At 43.3% G+C, this 18,580-nt stretch overlaps 1 protein-coding gene across 2 annotated transcripts in view; it reads left to right on the top strand.

The window, feature by feature from the left end:
• Nucleotides 1-18,580, top strand: part of DIP2C (disco interacting protein 2 homolog C) — a 361,724-nt gene that overhangs the window by 332,903 nt on the left and 10,241 nt on the right. For both annotated transcript variants that reach the window (XM_079698959.1, XM_079698960.1), the window contains one exon: nucleotides 10,622-10,683. In XM_079698959.1, coding sequence (XP_079555085.1) covers nucleotides 10,622-10,683 — 62 coding nt within the window. The remainder of the gene's footprint in view (nucleotides 1-10,621; nucleotides 10,684-18,580) is intronic.

The following is an 18,580-nucleotide window of genomic DNA, read 5'->3' on the forward strand; positions in this document are numbered from 1 at the left end:
AAACTCACAGCATCATTTGTAAGTTATCATGAAATGAAATGAAGTGAAATGAGATGAAATGAAAATCAAAGGTTTGCTGCTCTTCAAGCTTCTAGCAGCATTTTCATCTCAAACAGTAGCTCCAGGGCCTGCACCATCAGAAAAAAGACTCCATGCCCAAAAAAGAAAAAAAAAAAAAATTCTCTTCCAAATGTGTCACACCACTCAATTCCAGGCAGCATCTGGCTAGAGCTTCCTACAACTCACAGAGAGCAAGCTCGGTCGTTTCGTTTAAGAGGAGAGAAACTGAGGCTCAGAGAAGTTAAGTGAGCTTTCCTGACAAAGCAGGGAAATAAAAACAGCTGCCGGAAACAGAACTGGCATTGCTACTGACTGTGTCATCTAAACAGAGCAACATGTTAAAGAAATCTCACATTTTGCAATTTTGTCAGGTGCCAATTCCATGTTGTGGTTTATTATGCAAGTGAAATAACAGCCTTGTAAACTGTTTACAAAATTGAACTGTATACAGGCAGGATATCCTGCCTTCGGTTTTTGACTGTTTTCCTGGAACATTTTAAATCAGACCCCCTATTTCCGTGTGACCTAAATCAAACAGCTCAGGAGACATGCATCTGTGTGCTAGATGCTGTTCTTCAGTCTGTTTTCACCAGGGGGTGGGGAGGCAGGTGGGGGTGTACTAGGAACAGAGTCAGGGCCACCACAAAGGACCTCCGCAATGCCTGCTTTCATGGGCTGTGACATGAAACCCTAGTTTCTTGTAATATGAGAGAAAATCATGAAAATTGACAAATACATCATTGTCAAGTACGCAAATGAGCAATTTAAAAAATTTACATATGCGGCAATCACAAGAGTAGAATAACAGAAAATTGAGGCAGTCATAATTTCTGTGATGCTGTTGTTTCGGCTTCTATATCTTAGAAACCGAGTGACTTGTTTACCCATTTATCATTTTGAGGCAGGAATTGACACATTAATTATTTTGAAATTGTCCTTCTGACATAGTTCAATGGCAAAAGAATGGACTCATAAAATTTAGTGTGGATGACTCTGGTTTTACATGACTCTGATTTCTGCAGAGTGTTTTAGACTCTGCAGAAGAAAGAAATTTAGAAGTATGAGCCATTTGTTATACTTAGGAATGACATTTCCCAGAATCTTTAGCTGTAAAAATGACTTTAAAACACTTTTGATTTATTGAACTTATGACAAAAGTGGGCATTAGAAAGATCAAATTACAACTTGTGAGATTGGCTTTAACATAAATTCCCTTAGTTCTGTTAGGAAGTGCCACTTGTTTATTAACCTACATCAAAAGAGATGTTGTGCTTCATCCACAATTACTCTTTTCAAAAGTATAAGCTGAAAGGTCTTTGGATGTATTAGATTTAGAAATTTAGTTCTTGGTAACAAAAATTAGCATCCTTCTCACCAGCTGAAGAAGGGAGGGGAAAATGAGGTCTTCTGCTTTCCAAAAGAAATCTCAATTTTTGTTTTATTAGGCAAAAACTTTTAAGCCACTTTAAACAGAAAGTTTGATCTTTATTATAAAGAAAAATAATGATTAATTAATCTGAGGAAAGCTTTATTATAAATAGCTGTGTGGAATTAAATCAGTATTAACAGTTATGGTCTTAAATCTTGAAACCTTAAGGTCTTAAACCTTAAATCTTGAAACTCACACAATGAAAGAGAAATACAGCCACCCTGATGATGAGAAGTAGAGTCATTGATTGTTGAAAAGAAAAAAAAAAGTGGAAGGCTCAGGGTAACATAGATCTTAAGTAATTCTCAAGATAAAATTAACAGTTATAATAAGACTCATTCATTTGAGCCCCCAGTTCATTTTCTCCCAACACTGCTTTTAGACGAGGGAAGTGAACATAAGTGAGGCGGCTCTGGGGTTTTCCCATGCTCCAGGGAATTTGTCACATCCACAGAACTTCCACATCCTCTCCTGCTGATGTATGTTGTCCCAGATAATGAAAATTAACATTTGAGGTCATGGGACCTGTATTCTCAATTACCCGTTTATCAGTCAGGGTTCTAATTTGTAGGCAGCAGAAACCTTTGGTAACTTAAAATGTCGCTGGGTGGTGTCGCAGACGCGTCCGCCGCCAAGGGCAAGAACATTTGTGCTTCCTCTTGCTGTGAATAGATGCAGCTGCCTGGCAGGCTGGTAATCCACAGGCTGTCTTCCAGGAAAGCTGAGCAGGAGAGTGGCAGGTGTTTTTAGTTACTACAGAGGGACAGAGGCTTTGTATCCAACAAGGTTCCAGAAGTGGAGGACTTGCCCAAATACAGAAAGAGTTCTGATGCCTGATGACCAAAAAAGGAGTGACCAAAGGCTACATTCATCCCGTTCTTACCCATCACCCCTCCCCCACAAAACCCCACCACAATGCAGGTTTCACTCTTGCAACCAATACCATACCCTTCTTCTGTCCAGAAGAGACACCTGTGGCCAGGTCCAGGGTTTCCAGCTGGTGGCCCTTCCGTCACTGATCCTCTGTAAGCCATAGACTCGATTGTCAAGTTCACCACCACAGATGTCTGATGTGTGCTGGGCACGGAGACACCGCATGGAATAGAGAATCAGTGCTGGAACTGCCGTAGCCAAGCATGTCTCTCCATCTGAACATTCAGGGGCTTCAGAAATAACCACATGAGGAGTTCAGGGTCCTAGTAGACTGTGATGTTGAACCCACAAGCTTCTCAATCAGATGTTCCCTCTGGTTTGGGTTGTCTCACTATGTTTTCACATTGTTCTGTGGATCAACCGTCCCCAAGACAAGCCTTTGGAGCACTTTTTCTTGGCAGGCCAGAGAGTGAAGAGCTGGGCCTGCAGTCTGTAGTCTCTTCTCAGGGACCTTCAGCTCTGTAGCTCAAGGCAGAAACAAATAATGTTTAAATGAATGGGTGAGGCTGTGTTCCTGGAAAACTTTGCAAAAACAGGGGTTTGCTGACCCCTGTGAAAGTGGTTTAATTACCATTTTGCCAGGGCATGGCATGGACATCTGCAGAGTCCAGCCTGGCAGATGAGCTGGATTTTCTCTGCCCTTTGGCTTTTACCAAACCAACTAATCAATTTCAGATCCCTATTTCCCTGACAACCACTCCTGATACCAGTTTCTAAATCAATCAGTGTGCTTAATACTAACCACAATTTTAGCAAAAAATACATTCATTAAAAAGGATTCTGGACTTCCCTTTTTTCCCTTAGATATTGAATATATCTATAGTTCCCTGCTGGCCTTCCATTTTTGATTAGGATGTATAAGTCACAAGAGACTGTTGTTCCAGCCCTAACTATTGAAACCATCTGGTTAATACACAAAATCATAGCTTTTAAAATTCAGCAGAGAGCCAAGATTCAGAGAAATCTAAATGAACTAAATCTTTCAGAGAGAAGAGACCTACAATTGTTTTCACCCCTTACAGGGGAGCAGGAACCAGCCAAACTTTTTTGAGAGCGTTAACAGCAGTAAATAGCTTGGCAAGAGGATGACAATCCCAGGGACCGCCAACCCTGTCATTCTGCATACCCCCCACCAACTCCCCACAGACCTCACCTACTCCAGAGGGCAGTATGCAAAAGCCAGGAACAGAGCAGGAGCTGAGAGAATCCAGCTGCAGTTCTTTGGGCCTCTGGTGAGTCAAAGCAACAGGTCTCTGAAGTCTGAGGAGGGGCCCTGGAAGTGAAAAAATTTCCACAGTGAGTGGAAAGCAGAGGTCCTGAAGGCTGGAAGGAGAGCAGAAAAGCTGAGAGCCCCTCTCTAGAGAGCCTCAGATCATCTGGTATACCACCCTTGCACTCCAAAGACGGAGGTGGGACAGGGAGGCCAGGTGCATCTCTCTCAGGCCCCCAGGGCCTTCACCAAGTGCAGATTTTGCCTTCCAAAGGCTAGGGGTTGGGCAGCAGAATGGAGAGGAAAGAGAAGCAGCCAGTCATGCAAAAAGCTGACAGCCAAGCTGTGAAGAAGAAAGAGATCTCCCACAGTTTGGAAAGCAAGTCTCTAGGCTATAAAGCATAAAGAAGTATCCAGAATCTTACTAGTGCTCAGATCCAAAGTCCTCATTATGCTCACAGGCATGGGAAGCCAACATGAATGAAATCTAATGTTGCCACAAATCCCAGACCAAGCTCACTCAGACACACAAACTAGTGGGCTGACAGGAGAGAGTGTGCCCTTTTCTGGAGGTAAATGTTTTTACTTCAGTCTTCACTGTGCTTTTAAACACAGTGTTCGCTTTACAATCAAAATCTAAAAGACGTGCAATGAAGAAAGAAAATAGGATACATGGCCATGAAAGGACACAGTCAATAGAGTCAGAATAGACATGTTGGATTTATCAGAGATTTTAAAATAGCTACGATAAATATGTTAAAGAATCTAGTTGGAAAGGTATACACCTTGCATGGAGAGATGAGGAATATCACAGAAAGATAAAAACCACAAAAAAGAGCCAAATGGAAATGCTAGAAATGAAAACCACAGTCTTAAAAATAAAAATTCCTCATGGTTTAATAGCAGACTGAATGCAGCAGGGAAAGGGTCAGTGAGTGAACTTGAAATCCAATCAATAGAAATTATCCAAACTGAAACACAAGAGGAACAGGAATGAAAATAAAATGGGATAGTCTCTGAGATCTGTGAAATAGCAGGTTGTCTAACATGCATGTAATAGGAGTCCCAGAAGGAGGGGATGAGAGAAAATGGGACAGAAAAACAATTTAAAGACACAATGGCCAAAACTGATGAGAGATATCAACACACAGATTCAAGAATCTCAGTGAATGCCAAGCACAGTAGCTTAAAAAAACACACCTACACACATCGTCACCAAAGTGCTGAAAGCCAACAGCAGAGACGATCTTAAAGCAGCTGCAAAATAAAGATGTATTATGTAAGGGGGACAATAATAAAAATGATGCTGAACTCTCATCAGATACAGGGGAAGCCAGAACACAGTGGGGTGAGTGACCAGCAAGGTCAAATTTACAGTGTTTGACATCCTATAAAAAATTACCAGGCAGGGACTTCCCTGGTGGTCCAGTGGTTAAGACTCTGTACTTCCACAGCAGGGGGCGTGGGTTCAATCCTTGATCAGTGAACTAATATCCCATATGCCACGCAGTGCAGCCAAAATATATATATATTACCAGGCATACCAAGAAGCAGGTACAGATCCACAATGAGGAGAAATATTAGTCAATCAAAACTGAACCATACTGACACAGATGTTGAATTTATAGACAAGGACACTAAAAGTTATTTTAACTGTATTCCACATATTCAGAAAGTTAAGACATGGAAAGTTTAAAAAAAAACCTCAAATTGAACTTCTAGAAATGTAAACTGTAATATGTGAGATGAAAAATACACTGGATGGAATCAATGGCAGAAGAAAAGATTAGTGAACTTGAATAGATAGAAACTTTCCAAAATGAAACATGAAAAAATTATTTTTTAATGGAAAGTGCATCAGTGAAATCTGGGGAAACTTCAAGGGACTTAGTATACATATAATAGGAGTTCCCATGAAAGAGGAAAAAGAAGAGTGCAGTCTAGAAAAAAATACATGAAGAAATATATCAAATTTGATGGAACTATAAACCCGCAAATCCCACTGCTCTAATGTAACATGAAGGAAACTGCTTAACTAAATTTCCCAAAACCAGTGATACAGGGAAAATCTTAAAAGCAGACAGATGAAAAAAAAATCAAGTTACAGAGGAACAGTGATGAGAATGACATCAGACTTCTCATCAGAAATGTAAGCAAAGAGACAATGGAAAACAGCTTTTAAATACTAAAAGAAAAATACTGTCGGGGCTTCCCTGGTGGCGCAGTGGTTGAGAGTCCGCCTGCCGATGCAGAGGACACGGGTTCGTGCCTCTATCTGGGAAGGTCCCACATGCCGCGGAGCGCCTGGGCCCGTGAGCCATGGCCGCTGAGCCTGCACGTCCAGAGCCTGTGCTCCGCAACGGGAGAGGCCACAACAGTGAGAGGCCCGTGTACTCCAAAAAAAAAAAAAATACTGTCAACCTAGAATTTCATAGTAGTCAATGGAAATATCTTTCAAGAGCAAACTTGAAATAAAAACTTCAGCCATAGAAAAGCTGAGAATCAGCTACTAGCAGGCCCACAGAGCAAGAAATATTAAAGGAAATCCTTTAGGCAGAAGGGAAATGGTACCAGTTTGAAATCTGGGTCTATACAAAAGAATGAATAATGCTGGAAACGGCAAGTGCATAGGTAAACATATAAGACTTTTTCTTATTAAGTCTCTTTAGAAGGTAATTCACTGCCTTTACAAAACTTGTAATATACTGTAGGGTTTATATCATCTATAAAAGTCAACTGATGACAGCAACTGCCCAGAGTTTGGGAGGGAAAAATGGAAGTATACTATCATAAGGTTCTTCCAACATGTGAATTGGTATAATATCACTTGAAGGTAGACTGGAAAATTAAAGATGTATGCTATAAGCCATAAAATAACCACTAAAATTAGAAAAACAAAGAGTTGTAGCTAATAAGCCAACAGAGGAGAGAGAATGGATCTATAAAAGAAGGCAGAGAAAAGGTGGGGGGGATAGATGGGATGAATTATAAACAACAAAAAATAGATTTAAACATAATCACATCAATAATAAATATAAATTCTCTACCCCTTCATTTAAGATGCAGAGATCATGAGGTTGGATTTTTAAAAAGCAAGACCCAGTTATGTATAGCCTAAAACAAAACATGGTTTAAAAATAAAGACACAAATAGATTAAAGGTATAAGCATGGAAAAGTTGCACCATACTAGTGCTTATCAAAAGAAAGCTGAAATCTCAGTTAAAATAGTGAAAAGATCATTATTAATACACAGATCTGCTAGGAGGACCAAAGAATGTGCCTTGGGGTCATACAGGCAGAAACACTGCTTAAAGTTCAGGGGGGAGGAGCCCACTGATGAACCACTTTGCTGTGCCCATACCCTGCTGGAATCCAGTCCTGCAGAGCTGCCTCCTATGCCCCCAGTTATGGGAAACTCCCTCAACTCCTCAAACACCAGCACAGTAGATATGCCAATGTCAGTACTCTGGAACTGTGTCTTTATATCACGTTTCTGCTTAGAATTTGCTATTTAGGCTTAAGGAGTTATGTGCTAATACTAAATTGTACTAATGCTATAGTATGTGAGTTGCTGAATAGAAAAGTACCACTCAGCCGAGGTGTTCGGATAAGTACTGTGTTGAATTGGCTGTGCTATGTTTGGTATGTGAGTCTGTATATCTACAGCTGAGATTTAAATATAACTCATTTGTTCAATAAGTGCTTAATACCTAACTGATACACTTTTATGACAATAAGAAAAAATGATTTTTACTGTATGTCCATATGTAACTTTTTATTATACAACTGAACATTAAAGTTAATCCTCTTTTCTGATTAATATAACTTGCAGTTTCAAACATGTTTCGTCTTCATTTCTGATAAACTTTGGTTGGAATAGACAGCTTTGCTTTCTTGCTGGTCCCTTCTGGAAGTATTCCGTTATCTTTAAATACTTAGGAGCATACTCCTTAGTTAAAGGAACTCCAGCTTGCATCCTTTGGCAAAGTAAAGATTTTGTTAAATATGCACTCCCTACTATTTATCTTGAAATCTCAGAGTTTTCTACCTTAGGGTTTTTGAAACTTGGAAACACCTGTACACTAACTCTTTGTTCATGTCTCCCTCATTAGTCAGTAGACCGATTTTGCTCCAGATGTTATCTCCTCCACACATTTACAAGATAGGAAACTCGTTCCCAGTCATGTGTATTTTTTTTCTGAGATACTACTTTGAGTCCTTATTTTTAAAAATTGTGAATTAGAATAATTTAGAGAGAGAACATGGATTTAGTTTTGTTCCAGTTAATGTTTGGGATTCAAAGAATCATGAGAGAAATTATTTAAATTATTGCATTCAGCTTGAAGAGACCCAGTGAAAGTTGTGTGTGCCTTCCAGGTGCACACACCTTTCCTGGCCCTCTTCTCTTTCCTTGAGTCCTGCCTCAGTTTTCCAAACATAGAGATGCTGAGAGAAAGCAGTAGCCATGGTTACCACAGTGAAGGAAGTCTCAGAGAGAAGGATGGAATCGTAATTTTTAAATCTGGAACCATTGCTTTTTTTTTTTAAATAGATTTGCTCCAAGTTGAGTGATGATAGTTTTTCAGTCTGGCCTTTTTTATTCACAAATTGCAGCCTCAGGAAACCGAGTGAAGAGCTCCTTCTTTGTTGCTGCTTCTGTTGTCTCTGGAGCCCATCTAGTGACTGTGATCACGGGGTCAGGACCGCACCCAAGGGAGAACTTGGCCCTGTTCTCGTTTTCTAGGAGTGTTTGGGAAAGACACCGGGTCAGCCAGGGAATACACAACATCAGAGAAGTTTGCCCATGTTGCTTTCTGGAGTCTTTCCCCCGTGGGTATAGATGCTTTAACAGGGGTAGAGGTGGGCACCAAAACCGTGGAAGACAAGAGGGAAATGGAGGCAGCGTCTCTGAGGACAGAGCTGAGGGTGAAGCAGGGTCCTCACTGGGGGGTCCCTCCCCGCACCACTGAGCTAGACCACGTAGGAGCCCAAGGTTTGATTCACACTTCACTCATACTCTGACCTCTTTTCTTATCCTAATCTTGTAGGTGAGTAGGGCTAGACACCCTGATTTTAGATCCACAAACTTCCAGGCTCCCCTTCATTGTTGTAGTAAGAAACTTGAAACTATTTCAATGAGGAACACTTGACAGATTTGGCCAATAAAATTCATACTCCCCACTTTCTCGGAAAAGAAAAGAAACTAGAGAAAGGTACCATAAAATCAAAACCCACTGACCATATGTATTAAAAGCAATTACTCAGGTCTACCTTCCTGTGGCTAGTCATCTGTTACTCTCCTCTGTTGCTCTGTGGATATGTGGACATCTTTTTAGATTTTTTTAACCTTTAATGGTACAGTGATTGATTTTAACGACTTCCATATTTGACATTGTTTTTGATCTTCTTTTTACTTTGTTCCCTGCTTTTTGCATTTTCCTCCCCACCCCTCTCTCTTCTTCATCCCACTTTTACTGTTGGGTTGTTTGTTTATGTGTCTGTGTGTCCTGGATTTTCGGTGTCTGTTGGTCTGGTGTCCTCACCTCTCCTCTGCTCCCACCTCCTGCTGCTGTAGCCCCACCGGCTGTGGAAGCTGGCTGAGAAGGTAGGGATTTCCCGCTCATCCACACCAGTGCCTGCTAACCACCACCGTCTCGTCAGCTCCCAGCAGTGGGCAGACTAGGAGTTGAGTGCAGAGATGGGCTGGGCTTCTAGACCCGTGGTCAGGAGGGCTGACGGCCAGCGTGGTGTCACTTCTCAGATCTTGTCAGACGTCTCGCGTTTGTGACAAACGCTGTGCCTCCATTTATACCATCAGTTTGGGGTCATCTCCATTTTATTTCATTTTCCACTTCTAGTGACCTGTTTTCTGATTTGTTTGTTTTTAATTGGCCTCTTATGGTTATGTGCTTTGCATTACTCAGACCACAAACCGCTTCTCCACTCAGCGCTGGTCTGTAACACGGCTCCCCCAAGCAGTCACAGATCAGCGAGGGTGCCGTGGCCACACGGCAGTGCAGCTCCTCCTCCAGGCTGATTGCATGTGCTTTCTCTGTGGGGAGGATTATCAGGGGGTCCAGTATGGTACAACGAAGGTGTCTTTATTTTTATCTTTTTCTTATATTTAAACGTGCCTTTGGTATAAAATCAAGATTCTCTCATGAAGAATTTTAGTGTAGTTCTTCAAATAAATTCTGAGAGGCTCCCTTATTTTTTGGCAGATTTTTCTTAGGTTCTGTCTTTTTCTACCCAAGATATTGCATTACTTTCCCAATAAATGTATGTAGAATTTTGGTTTGTAATGTAGCTTTAATGCCATTGCTCTTACATGAGCAGAGATCACTGTTCAGAAGTCAACTCAGCATATATTTTGAAGAGATTTATGATGCCAAGGTAAGGTTTCTGGACCCTGTGTTAAATGAATAGTTCAGAACACAGGGTGCTGCCCAGATGACCAGTGGTAAACACACAATCTCCCTGACTTATGTCCTGGGCAAAAATGGCCTCCCGCATTGGAGGAAAACCAAGGCACAATTAGAACTAGAAGGAACAAGGTCATTATCTTTTTTCTCTTCTTCCTTAATCTGTCAGCTCATGTCACGTGTTCTACTTCAATATCTTGAGCCCTAAAAATACACCTTTTGGGATGCATGTGGTGAAAATCTCTCAGCAAATGATTCCTCACGTCCTCAGCGACCTGCTTTTGCCAAATGCTGCCTCTGTAGTTTCAGCCTTCTTTTATTTGGCAAGATGCCCCTTTTCTTTCTAATTTTCATAAATGTGATTGACAGTCAAGCTGTGTAAAAGTCCAGTATTATCTTAATAAGGTGTTCCTTTCGGCGTTGGGTTATCAATTGAGAGGTGTGGTTTTAGTGCTTTTGGGTTTTGTTCAGACTTTGCCAGAGAAATGCTCCCTAGCCAGTAGGAAGCACAGACCCAGCTCCTCAAAGGCAAACTCGTGCTAACCTCACTGTGTCCTTGCTTGCAGGGAACCTCGGGGCCCGATCCCACCACCGTCTATGTGGACATGAGAGCTCTGAGACACGACAGGTATTGTGATTTTGTCTTCTTGGTGCCTGGCATGCAGGGTTCCTTCTAGAAGGAGGAGGAGTGCAGAATCATCTGCTCCAAACAAGGTGGTTCATTGAGTGAGCTTTCACAGCTCTCCACATTCACTGCATGGGGTACCCAGTGGAGCAACCAAATTCTTGTTTTCAGACACACATGACAACAGTTGGCCCAGAGCCGTTGCAACCAGAGTTGCTTTTTCTCACAGTCTGCCCAGAAGACTTGGTCCTTTACTTGAACACTCTAGTCAGACACCATTTTGCACCTGATAAAATATCAACACTGCCCATATTTCTTTACATTAATTGAGAATTTGTGTCCAGGCATTTCCATGAAAAACTAAAATATAAGTCAGGTGACCTTTCTGTGCCGCTTCCTAAGCAACCTTGAGCAAGAACGAAAGGGGGTATTGCTGGTGAGTGCTTGTGAGTTCACCTTGAGGGAGGGAAGGTGGAGACAAGATGAGGAATCTTTAGCAGAACTTCTGCTCCCAAAGGGGTCCCTCCTGACATGCGTGAGGGGGAAGAGAGAATTCTATCATTTTCCTATAGACTTCCCCATTGATTAGGTCATTTCTTTGGGGTAGTTGTGGAGATGCCCATTCATTGATGTTTCTATGACGTGTTAATAATAAGCGTGAACTCTAGTAGAAGGTGTCCTTTTGTAAATTACTAGAGGTGCTTGTGGACGCGTTGTGAGGGCCAGATACTGTGCTGCTATCTGCATGTCCTCACGTGGTCCCTACTGACGTGTGCATTGTGCTCACAACACCTGGGAGAGCAGAGAGAAAGTTGTGGGTGGGAAACCAGGAGCCCCCGGCCTGGTCTGGCTGAGTGTGTTCTTCCATGATACTGAGTCCCGTGTGTGAGTGAGTGTGTCAGGGGCAGAGCTGCAGGGGCTGAGAAGGGGCCGGGTGTGCCATGCAGGCTCAGGTATCCTGGGGAATGCCAGCCCCCACTCACACCAGGGGTTCCCAGCCAGGTGCTTGTACCCCCAGCGGACGAGTTGCCATGTTGCCATGTCTGATTAGCGTAATTTGGGGAGTGTTACTGCTGGTATGTGGGGGGACGGAGGCCAGGGATGCAGCTAAACATCCTACAGTGCACAAGACAGACTCCTGCCGCACAGCAAATGACCAGAATGGCAGCAGTGCCGAGACTAAGAAACGCTGCATTCACCTAAACACATCACACTTAGAGGTGCTTCCCGGCCCCTGTAACCCTCATTTTAGACCCTGCTATTCACAGGGAATCACAGGATACAGCCCATCTGGTGGCAGAGAGAACCACTGGCCCACCAAGGGCATACGGGCCCACTAGAGCAGAGCTCCGTCCAGAACATTTTCAAAATGCAGACACGTAGCTCTGAAGAGATTAAGTAACAGTGTTTCAGGGGCATAAATTCCAAATACAACTTCTGGGCTTTAAAAAGGAATCTGCTTTACTCCCTATAAAAATTATTTGAAAAAAACTTTATAACTTCAGAAGGTGAACAACAGCTCATCAAAGAATCGCCGTTTGAGTAATATTTATGCAGTTCTGTCTGTGACCTGACCCTCAAAACACATGAAGATCAAATTTGTAAGACCATTTAGATAAAAACTGCTGATCTTTGGGGCCTAAGAGGGTAGGTTACAGTCTGAAACGGACTTACAAGAATAGTAATCAGGAAAGGACAGTTGGTCCCATTGTGTGTTAAAAATCTCCTGGAGTACCAGGGATGGTTGGGAGTGGGGTTCAGGGAGTTTTCTTTCCTGGAAAAGGAAAGAAATCTAGAAACTCCTTTCTAACAGCTTTGTGACCTACCTTCTTAACTATCTTCAGTGTGGCAAATCTTCCTATTGAGAAAAGTTGTGATTTAGGAAAAGTGAAATTGGAACCCGTACAGTGTATCATGGTAAAGTAATAAAAGTCCAGTATCAGATTGATTTCACTGTTCTAGAAAGAGCCAGGAGACCTGAGTCATAGTAGGAGTTTCTTTTCCTAATCTTTTGACCTTGGGAAGTCTGTATCCTTTTAAGTGACACTTTTGTCCTAATCTGTAAAATAATCTCTTATACATACATTTCCTGACTTGGTCATTCAAAACTGAAGTAAAAGTGCTTTGTGAACTGGAAATTGCTATGCAGTCATACGTTAGTGACACTGTCAGGAATGTCATCCACCTTTACAATTAAGGGTAACATTGCTCAGTGTCAGAGGGATCCCACACCCGCCCTGTCCAGGCCTCATGAGAAAGTCTCAGAGTCGTACCCGCCTCTGTCCCTGTGGTGCTCTCCAGGCTCACATTTCACATTCTCAGCTTTGTCCTGCATAAGAGGACAGGCATGGCTGGGAGCTGAGGGGCTGTCAGACACCAGAAACACGTGCACTGGACTTGTCCCTTCCTCGTCTTCGTCAGGATTTGACTTAAGAAACCAAAGCAAAGTCCTGCCCTTGAACGTGGTTTTCTGCTGGTTTCTGTCCCTGGAGGCACCCTCTCGCAGTCACAGCAGGGAGCCTTGCTCCCCAGGCTGGCTTGGTGCTGCCACACGCAGCTCCTCCAAGCTGAGGTCCTGCCACACGCCCGGGCTCATCGCCGCTCTCTCCTGCTGGGCCCCTTCTTCTTTTTTTATTTTTTTATTTTTTGCTTTGTAACAAATTTAATCAGTTATACATATACATATGTTCCCATATCCCCTCACTTTTGCGTCTCCCTCCCACCCTCCCTATCCCACCCCTCCAGGCAGTCACAAAGCACCGAGCTGATCTCCCTGTGCTATGCGGCTGCTTCCCACTAGCTGTCTACCTTACGCTTGGTAGTGTATATATGTCCATGCTGCTCTTTCACTTTGTCACAGCTTACCCTTCCCCCTCCCCATATCCTCAAGTCCATTCTCTAGTAGGTCTGTGTCTTTATTCCTGTCTTACCCCTATGTTCTTCATGACATTTTTTTTTCTTAAATTCCATATATATGTGTCAGCATACAGTATTTGTCTTTCTCTTTCTGACTTACTTCACTCTGTATGACAGACTCTAGGTCCATCCATCTCATTACAAATAGCTCAATTTCATTTCTTTTTATGGCTGAGTAATATTCCATTGTATATATGTGCCACATCTTCTTTACCCATTCATCCGATGATGAACACTTAGGTTGTTTCCATCTCTGGGCTATTGTAAATAGGGCTGCTATGAACATTTTGGTACATGTCTCTTTTTGAATTATGGTTTTCTCAGGGTATATGCCCAGTAGTGGGATTGCTGGGTCATATGGTAGTTCTATTTGTAGTTTTTTAAGGAACCTCCATACCGTTCTCCATAGTGGCTGTACCAATTCACATTCCCACCAGCAGTGCAAGAGTGTTCCCTTTTTTCCACACCCTCTCCAGCATTTATTGTTTCTAGATTGTTTGATGATGGCCATTCTGACTGGTGTGAGATGATATCTCATTGTAGTTTTGATTTGCATTTCTCTAATGAGTAAAGATGTTGAGCATCCTTTCATGTGTTTGTTGGCAGTCTGTATATCTTCTGTGGAGAAATGTCTATTTAGGTCTTCTGCCCATTTTTGGATTGGGTTGTTTGTTTTTTTGTTATTGAGCTGCATGAGCTGCTTATAAATTTTGGAGATTAATCCTTTGTCAGTTGCTTCATTTGCAAATATTTTCTCCCATTCTGAGGGTTGTCTTTTGGTCTTGTTTATGGTTTCCTTTGCTGTGCAAAAGCTTTTAAGTTTCATTAGGTCCCATGTGTTTATTTTTGTCTTTATTTCCATTTCTCTAGGAGGTGGGTCAAAAAGGATCTTGCTGTGATTTATGTCATAGAGTGTTCTGCCTATGTTTTCCTCTAAGAGTTTGATAGTGTCTGGCCTTACATTTAGGTCTTTAATCCATTTTGAGCTTATTTTTGTGTATGGTGTTAGGGAGTGATCTAATCTCATACTTTTACATGTCCCTATCCAGTTTTCCCAGCACCACTTATTGAAGAGACTGTCCTTTCTCCACTGTACATTCCTGCCTCCTTTATCAAAGATAAGGTGACCATATGTCCGTGGGTTTATCTCTGTGGGCCCCTTCTTCTGAAGGGGGCAGAAACCCAAATAGGTGTCTTACGTTAAGGAATAATTACCGTGTCCCTTCCTGGAAGGCACTGTCCTCCCCCTGCTGCCCAGGGACATGGGAGACTCGGCCCAGGGCCACCCCGGACGCAGGAACGCCATGCACACTCCTCCTGGCTGCCCAGTGCACACCGCTGGGCCCTGTCAGCTCCTCTTCCTGTGTGTCTGGGCTGGCCGCTGGGCAGTCCGGCACCCCTGTCCTCTTGACCTGCTCTGTCAGGACATGCCCACTCTGGGCTCTTGTCCGTGGTTCTGAAGTGACTGGCTCCTGACAGCAACTGTGGCGCTGCCAACCCTCCTGTGGGGAAGGTGCTGTGGTTTCCTGGTTGTGGCTCATCTCCAGAGCCACTGGGTTTCGGTGTGTAGGCAGGCGCAGTCCCAGGGGGAGAGAGCCTCCCCACCCGACCCCGTGGTGCCAGCCTGGGAAGGTCTCCTACTGAGTTTCCTGTATTTCTGTGAGTCACTCGCCCTCCTGTGTGTGCTGCCTGTGTGTGTGTAGCTCCCAGCTCTTTCAAAAGACACATCTCTGTCTCCTCCTGTAAGGGGTGGTTTTCTCTTTGCTCTGTGGATATTTTTAAGTGGAGGAACGGCCACCCGTGTGGCATTTGCTGGCAGGACAGGACCACCCCTGAGTGATTCCAGCGCCCCCTTCCTGCTTGCCTGTGAATCGCTGACAGCACCGTTTCATACTGACCAGAGAAGAAATTCTTTGTTCTGTCCTTACGTTTGCCCTCCGTGCTTGCCCAGGCCCCTGCCACCACTCAGCAGCCCAGCCAGGAGGCCGCGAGGAAGTTCTTAGTGGTAGGGTTTCCCACATTTCAGGTGAGATCCTCAGGTGACATCCCATTTGCCTGCCTTGCTCAGAGGCTTCAGCTCAGCAGGGAGGGTCAGGAGACAAGATAAACTCCTAAACTCCGAGAGCAGGGGAGGCCTGCTGGCCAGAGAGGCAGAGACCGGCCAGGGTGCGTGGCCAGCAGTCCCACTGCTGAAGGAGGACCGGGCCATGGACTCAGTCCCCATGTTGGCAGGAACCTTGGGGTCTAAGAGGAGGAGAAGCACAACGTCTGGGCTCGAGTCGCAGGCCAGGGCACTTGCTCCCACTCTTGGCTCAAGTGGCCTGGTTCCATTCATGACACCAGGTGCCCCGCTCAGAAGTCATCCCTGTCATAGTGCCACGGCTAGAGCTACCTGAGTGGTGGCTGTAAGTGGACAAACAGCAGAGCATAGCTTATCCAGAACAGCCCTCATTTTTGGCAAAGGTTTTGCTCCCTTCCCTTGCCTGATGGTGTGGCCTTTGTAGGACACCCAGCCTACTCGCTGGCCAGCTGCCCCGCCCATAGCAGCAGCCAGACTAGGTGGACTGAGCCAGCCGTTACCTCGGCCCCTTTCTCCTTCATTCTTTCCCTCTTTCCTCACCCCTGCTTCTGCCCACTCATAATCTTCCCAGCCAATTGGCCTCTTCCTTTATTGCTTTCTCCATCTGTAGCCAGTTGCCAATATCCAGACTCCACAGCTGGCCAGCCAGCACTTGGACACAGGCTTCTTCTCACTTAACTTAACTACTCAAATTGGCCTAGTTTAGTTCAGTGTAACAGACTGCAGCCTCCTGACCCAGCAGGCTATAAAAAGTTATCATTCCCAGCACTGATATTTCCTGCAAGCATCACATCTGTCTGAAAGCTGCTACAGGTGAAGTTCCATAGATTCTTAGTGCTCTAATGGTAACTTTTACTTATAACCCACCCTAAATTAGCATAATGCTACCTGGGTCCTAGAAGAGTTTTAGTCCCTTTTAATTCTGTCTTAATGCAGCCAGTAGTTTATTTTTGAAGGATGGCATCATTAAGCCTATTGGCATACAGGCAGACCTCAGAGATTCTGTGGGTTTGATTCCAGACCACCACAGTAAAGGGAAAATCACAATAAAGCAAGTCGCACAAATTTTTTGGTTTCCCAATGCATATAAAAGTTATGTTTACACTATACTGTAGTCGATTAAGTGTGCAATAGCATTGTGTCTGAAAAAACAAAGTGTACATACCTTAATTTTAAAATATTTTGTTGCTAATAAATGCTTACCGTCATCTGAGCCTTCAGTGGGTTATAATCTTTTTGCTGGTGGAGGGTCTCAGTGTGGCTGGCTGCTGACTGAACAGGGTGGTCCTTACTGAAGGTTGGGGCGGCTGTGGCAGTTTCTTAAAATAGGACAGCCATGAAGTTCGCCACATTAACTGACTCGTCAGGAACGATTTCTCTGTAACACGTAATGCTGATGATAGCATTTTACCCACAGCGGAACTTCTTTCAAAATTTGGATCAATCTTCTCCAACCCTGCCCCTGTTTTATCTACTAAGTTTATGCCATATTCTAAATCCTTTGTTGTCATTCCAACAATCTTCACAGAATCTTCACCAGGGTAGATTCCATCTCAAGAAACCACTTTCTTTGCTCATCCATAAAGTAACTCTTCATCTGTCCAAGTTTTCTCATGAGATTGCAGAAATTCAGTCACATCTCAGGCTCTACTTCTAATTCTAGTTCTTTTGCTGTTTCTACCACATCTGCAGTTACTTCTTCTGCTGAAATCTTGAACCCCTCAAAGTCGTCCAGGAGGGTTGAAATCAACTTCTTCTGAACTCCTGTTAATGTTGATATTTTGGCCTCTTCCCATGAATCATGAATATACTTAATGGCATCTAGAATAGTAAATCCTTTCCCGAAGGTTTTCAATTACCTTTGCCCAGATCCATCAGGGAAATCACTATCTATGGAAGCTATATGGCCTTATAAAATGTATTTCTTAAATAATAAGAATTAAAAGTCAAAATTAGTACTTGATCCAGGGACTGTAGAATGGATATCATGTTAGCAGACATGAAAACAACCTGTATCTCATTGTCCATTTCCATCAGAGCCCTTGGGTGACCAGATGCATTGTCAATGAGCAGTAGTGTTTTGAAAGGAGTTTTTTTTCCTGAGCACATCTCAACAGTGGGCTTAAAATACTCAGTAAACCATGTTGTAACCAGATGTGCTGTCATCTAGGCTTTGTTGTTCCATTTACAGAGCACAGGCAGAGTAGATTTAGCATAATTCTTACAGGCCTTAGGATTTTCAGAATGGTAGATGACCATTGGCTCAACTTCAAGTCACCAGGTGGTGTAGCCCCTAACAAGAGTCATCCTGTCCTTTGAAGCTTTGAAGCCCAGCATTGGCCTCTCCTCTCTTGCTATGAAAGTCCTAGATGGCATCTTCTTCCAATAGAAGGCTGTTCAATCTACACTGAAAATCTTTTGTTCGGTGGAGCCACCTTCATGAATGATCTTAGCTAGATCTTCTGGATAACTTGCTGCAGCTTCTTCATCAGCACTTGCTGCTTCACCTTTACCTTTATGTAATGGAAAAGGCTTCTTTCCTTAAACCTCAGGAACCAACCTCTGCTAGCTTCTAACTTTCTTCTGCAGCTTCCTCACCTCTCTTAGCCTTCATAGAGTTCGAGAGAGTCAGGGCCTTGCTTTGGGTTAGGCTTTGGCTTAAGGAAATATTGTGGCTATTTTGATCTTCTATCCAGACCACTAAAACTTTCTCCATATCAGCAATAAGGCTGTTTCATATGTTCACTTTTAATTTCCTTCAAGAACTTTCCCTTGGCATATACAACTTGGCTAGCTATCTGGTGGTGCAAAGAGGCCTAGCTTTCAGCCCATCTTAGCTTTTGACCTGCCTTCCTCACCAAGCTTAATCATTTCTACCGTTTCATTTAAAGTGAGAAATGCGTG

This window comes from Hyperoodon ampullatus, assembly GCF_949752795.1.
Source record: "Hyperoodon ampullatus genome assembly, chromosome: 3".
NCBI lineage: Eukaryota > Metazoa > Chordata > Mammalia > Artiodactyla > Ziphiidae > Hyperoodon > Hyperoodon ampullatus.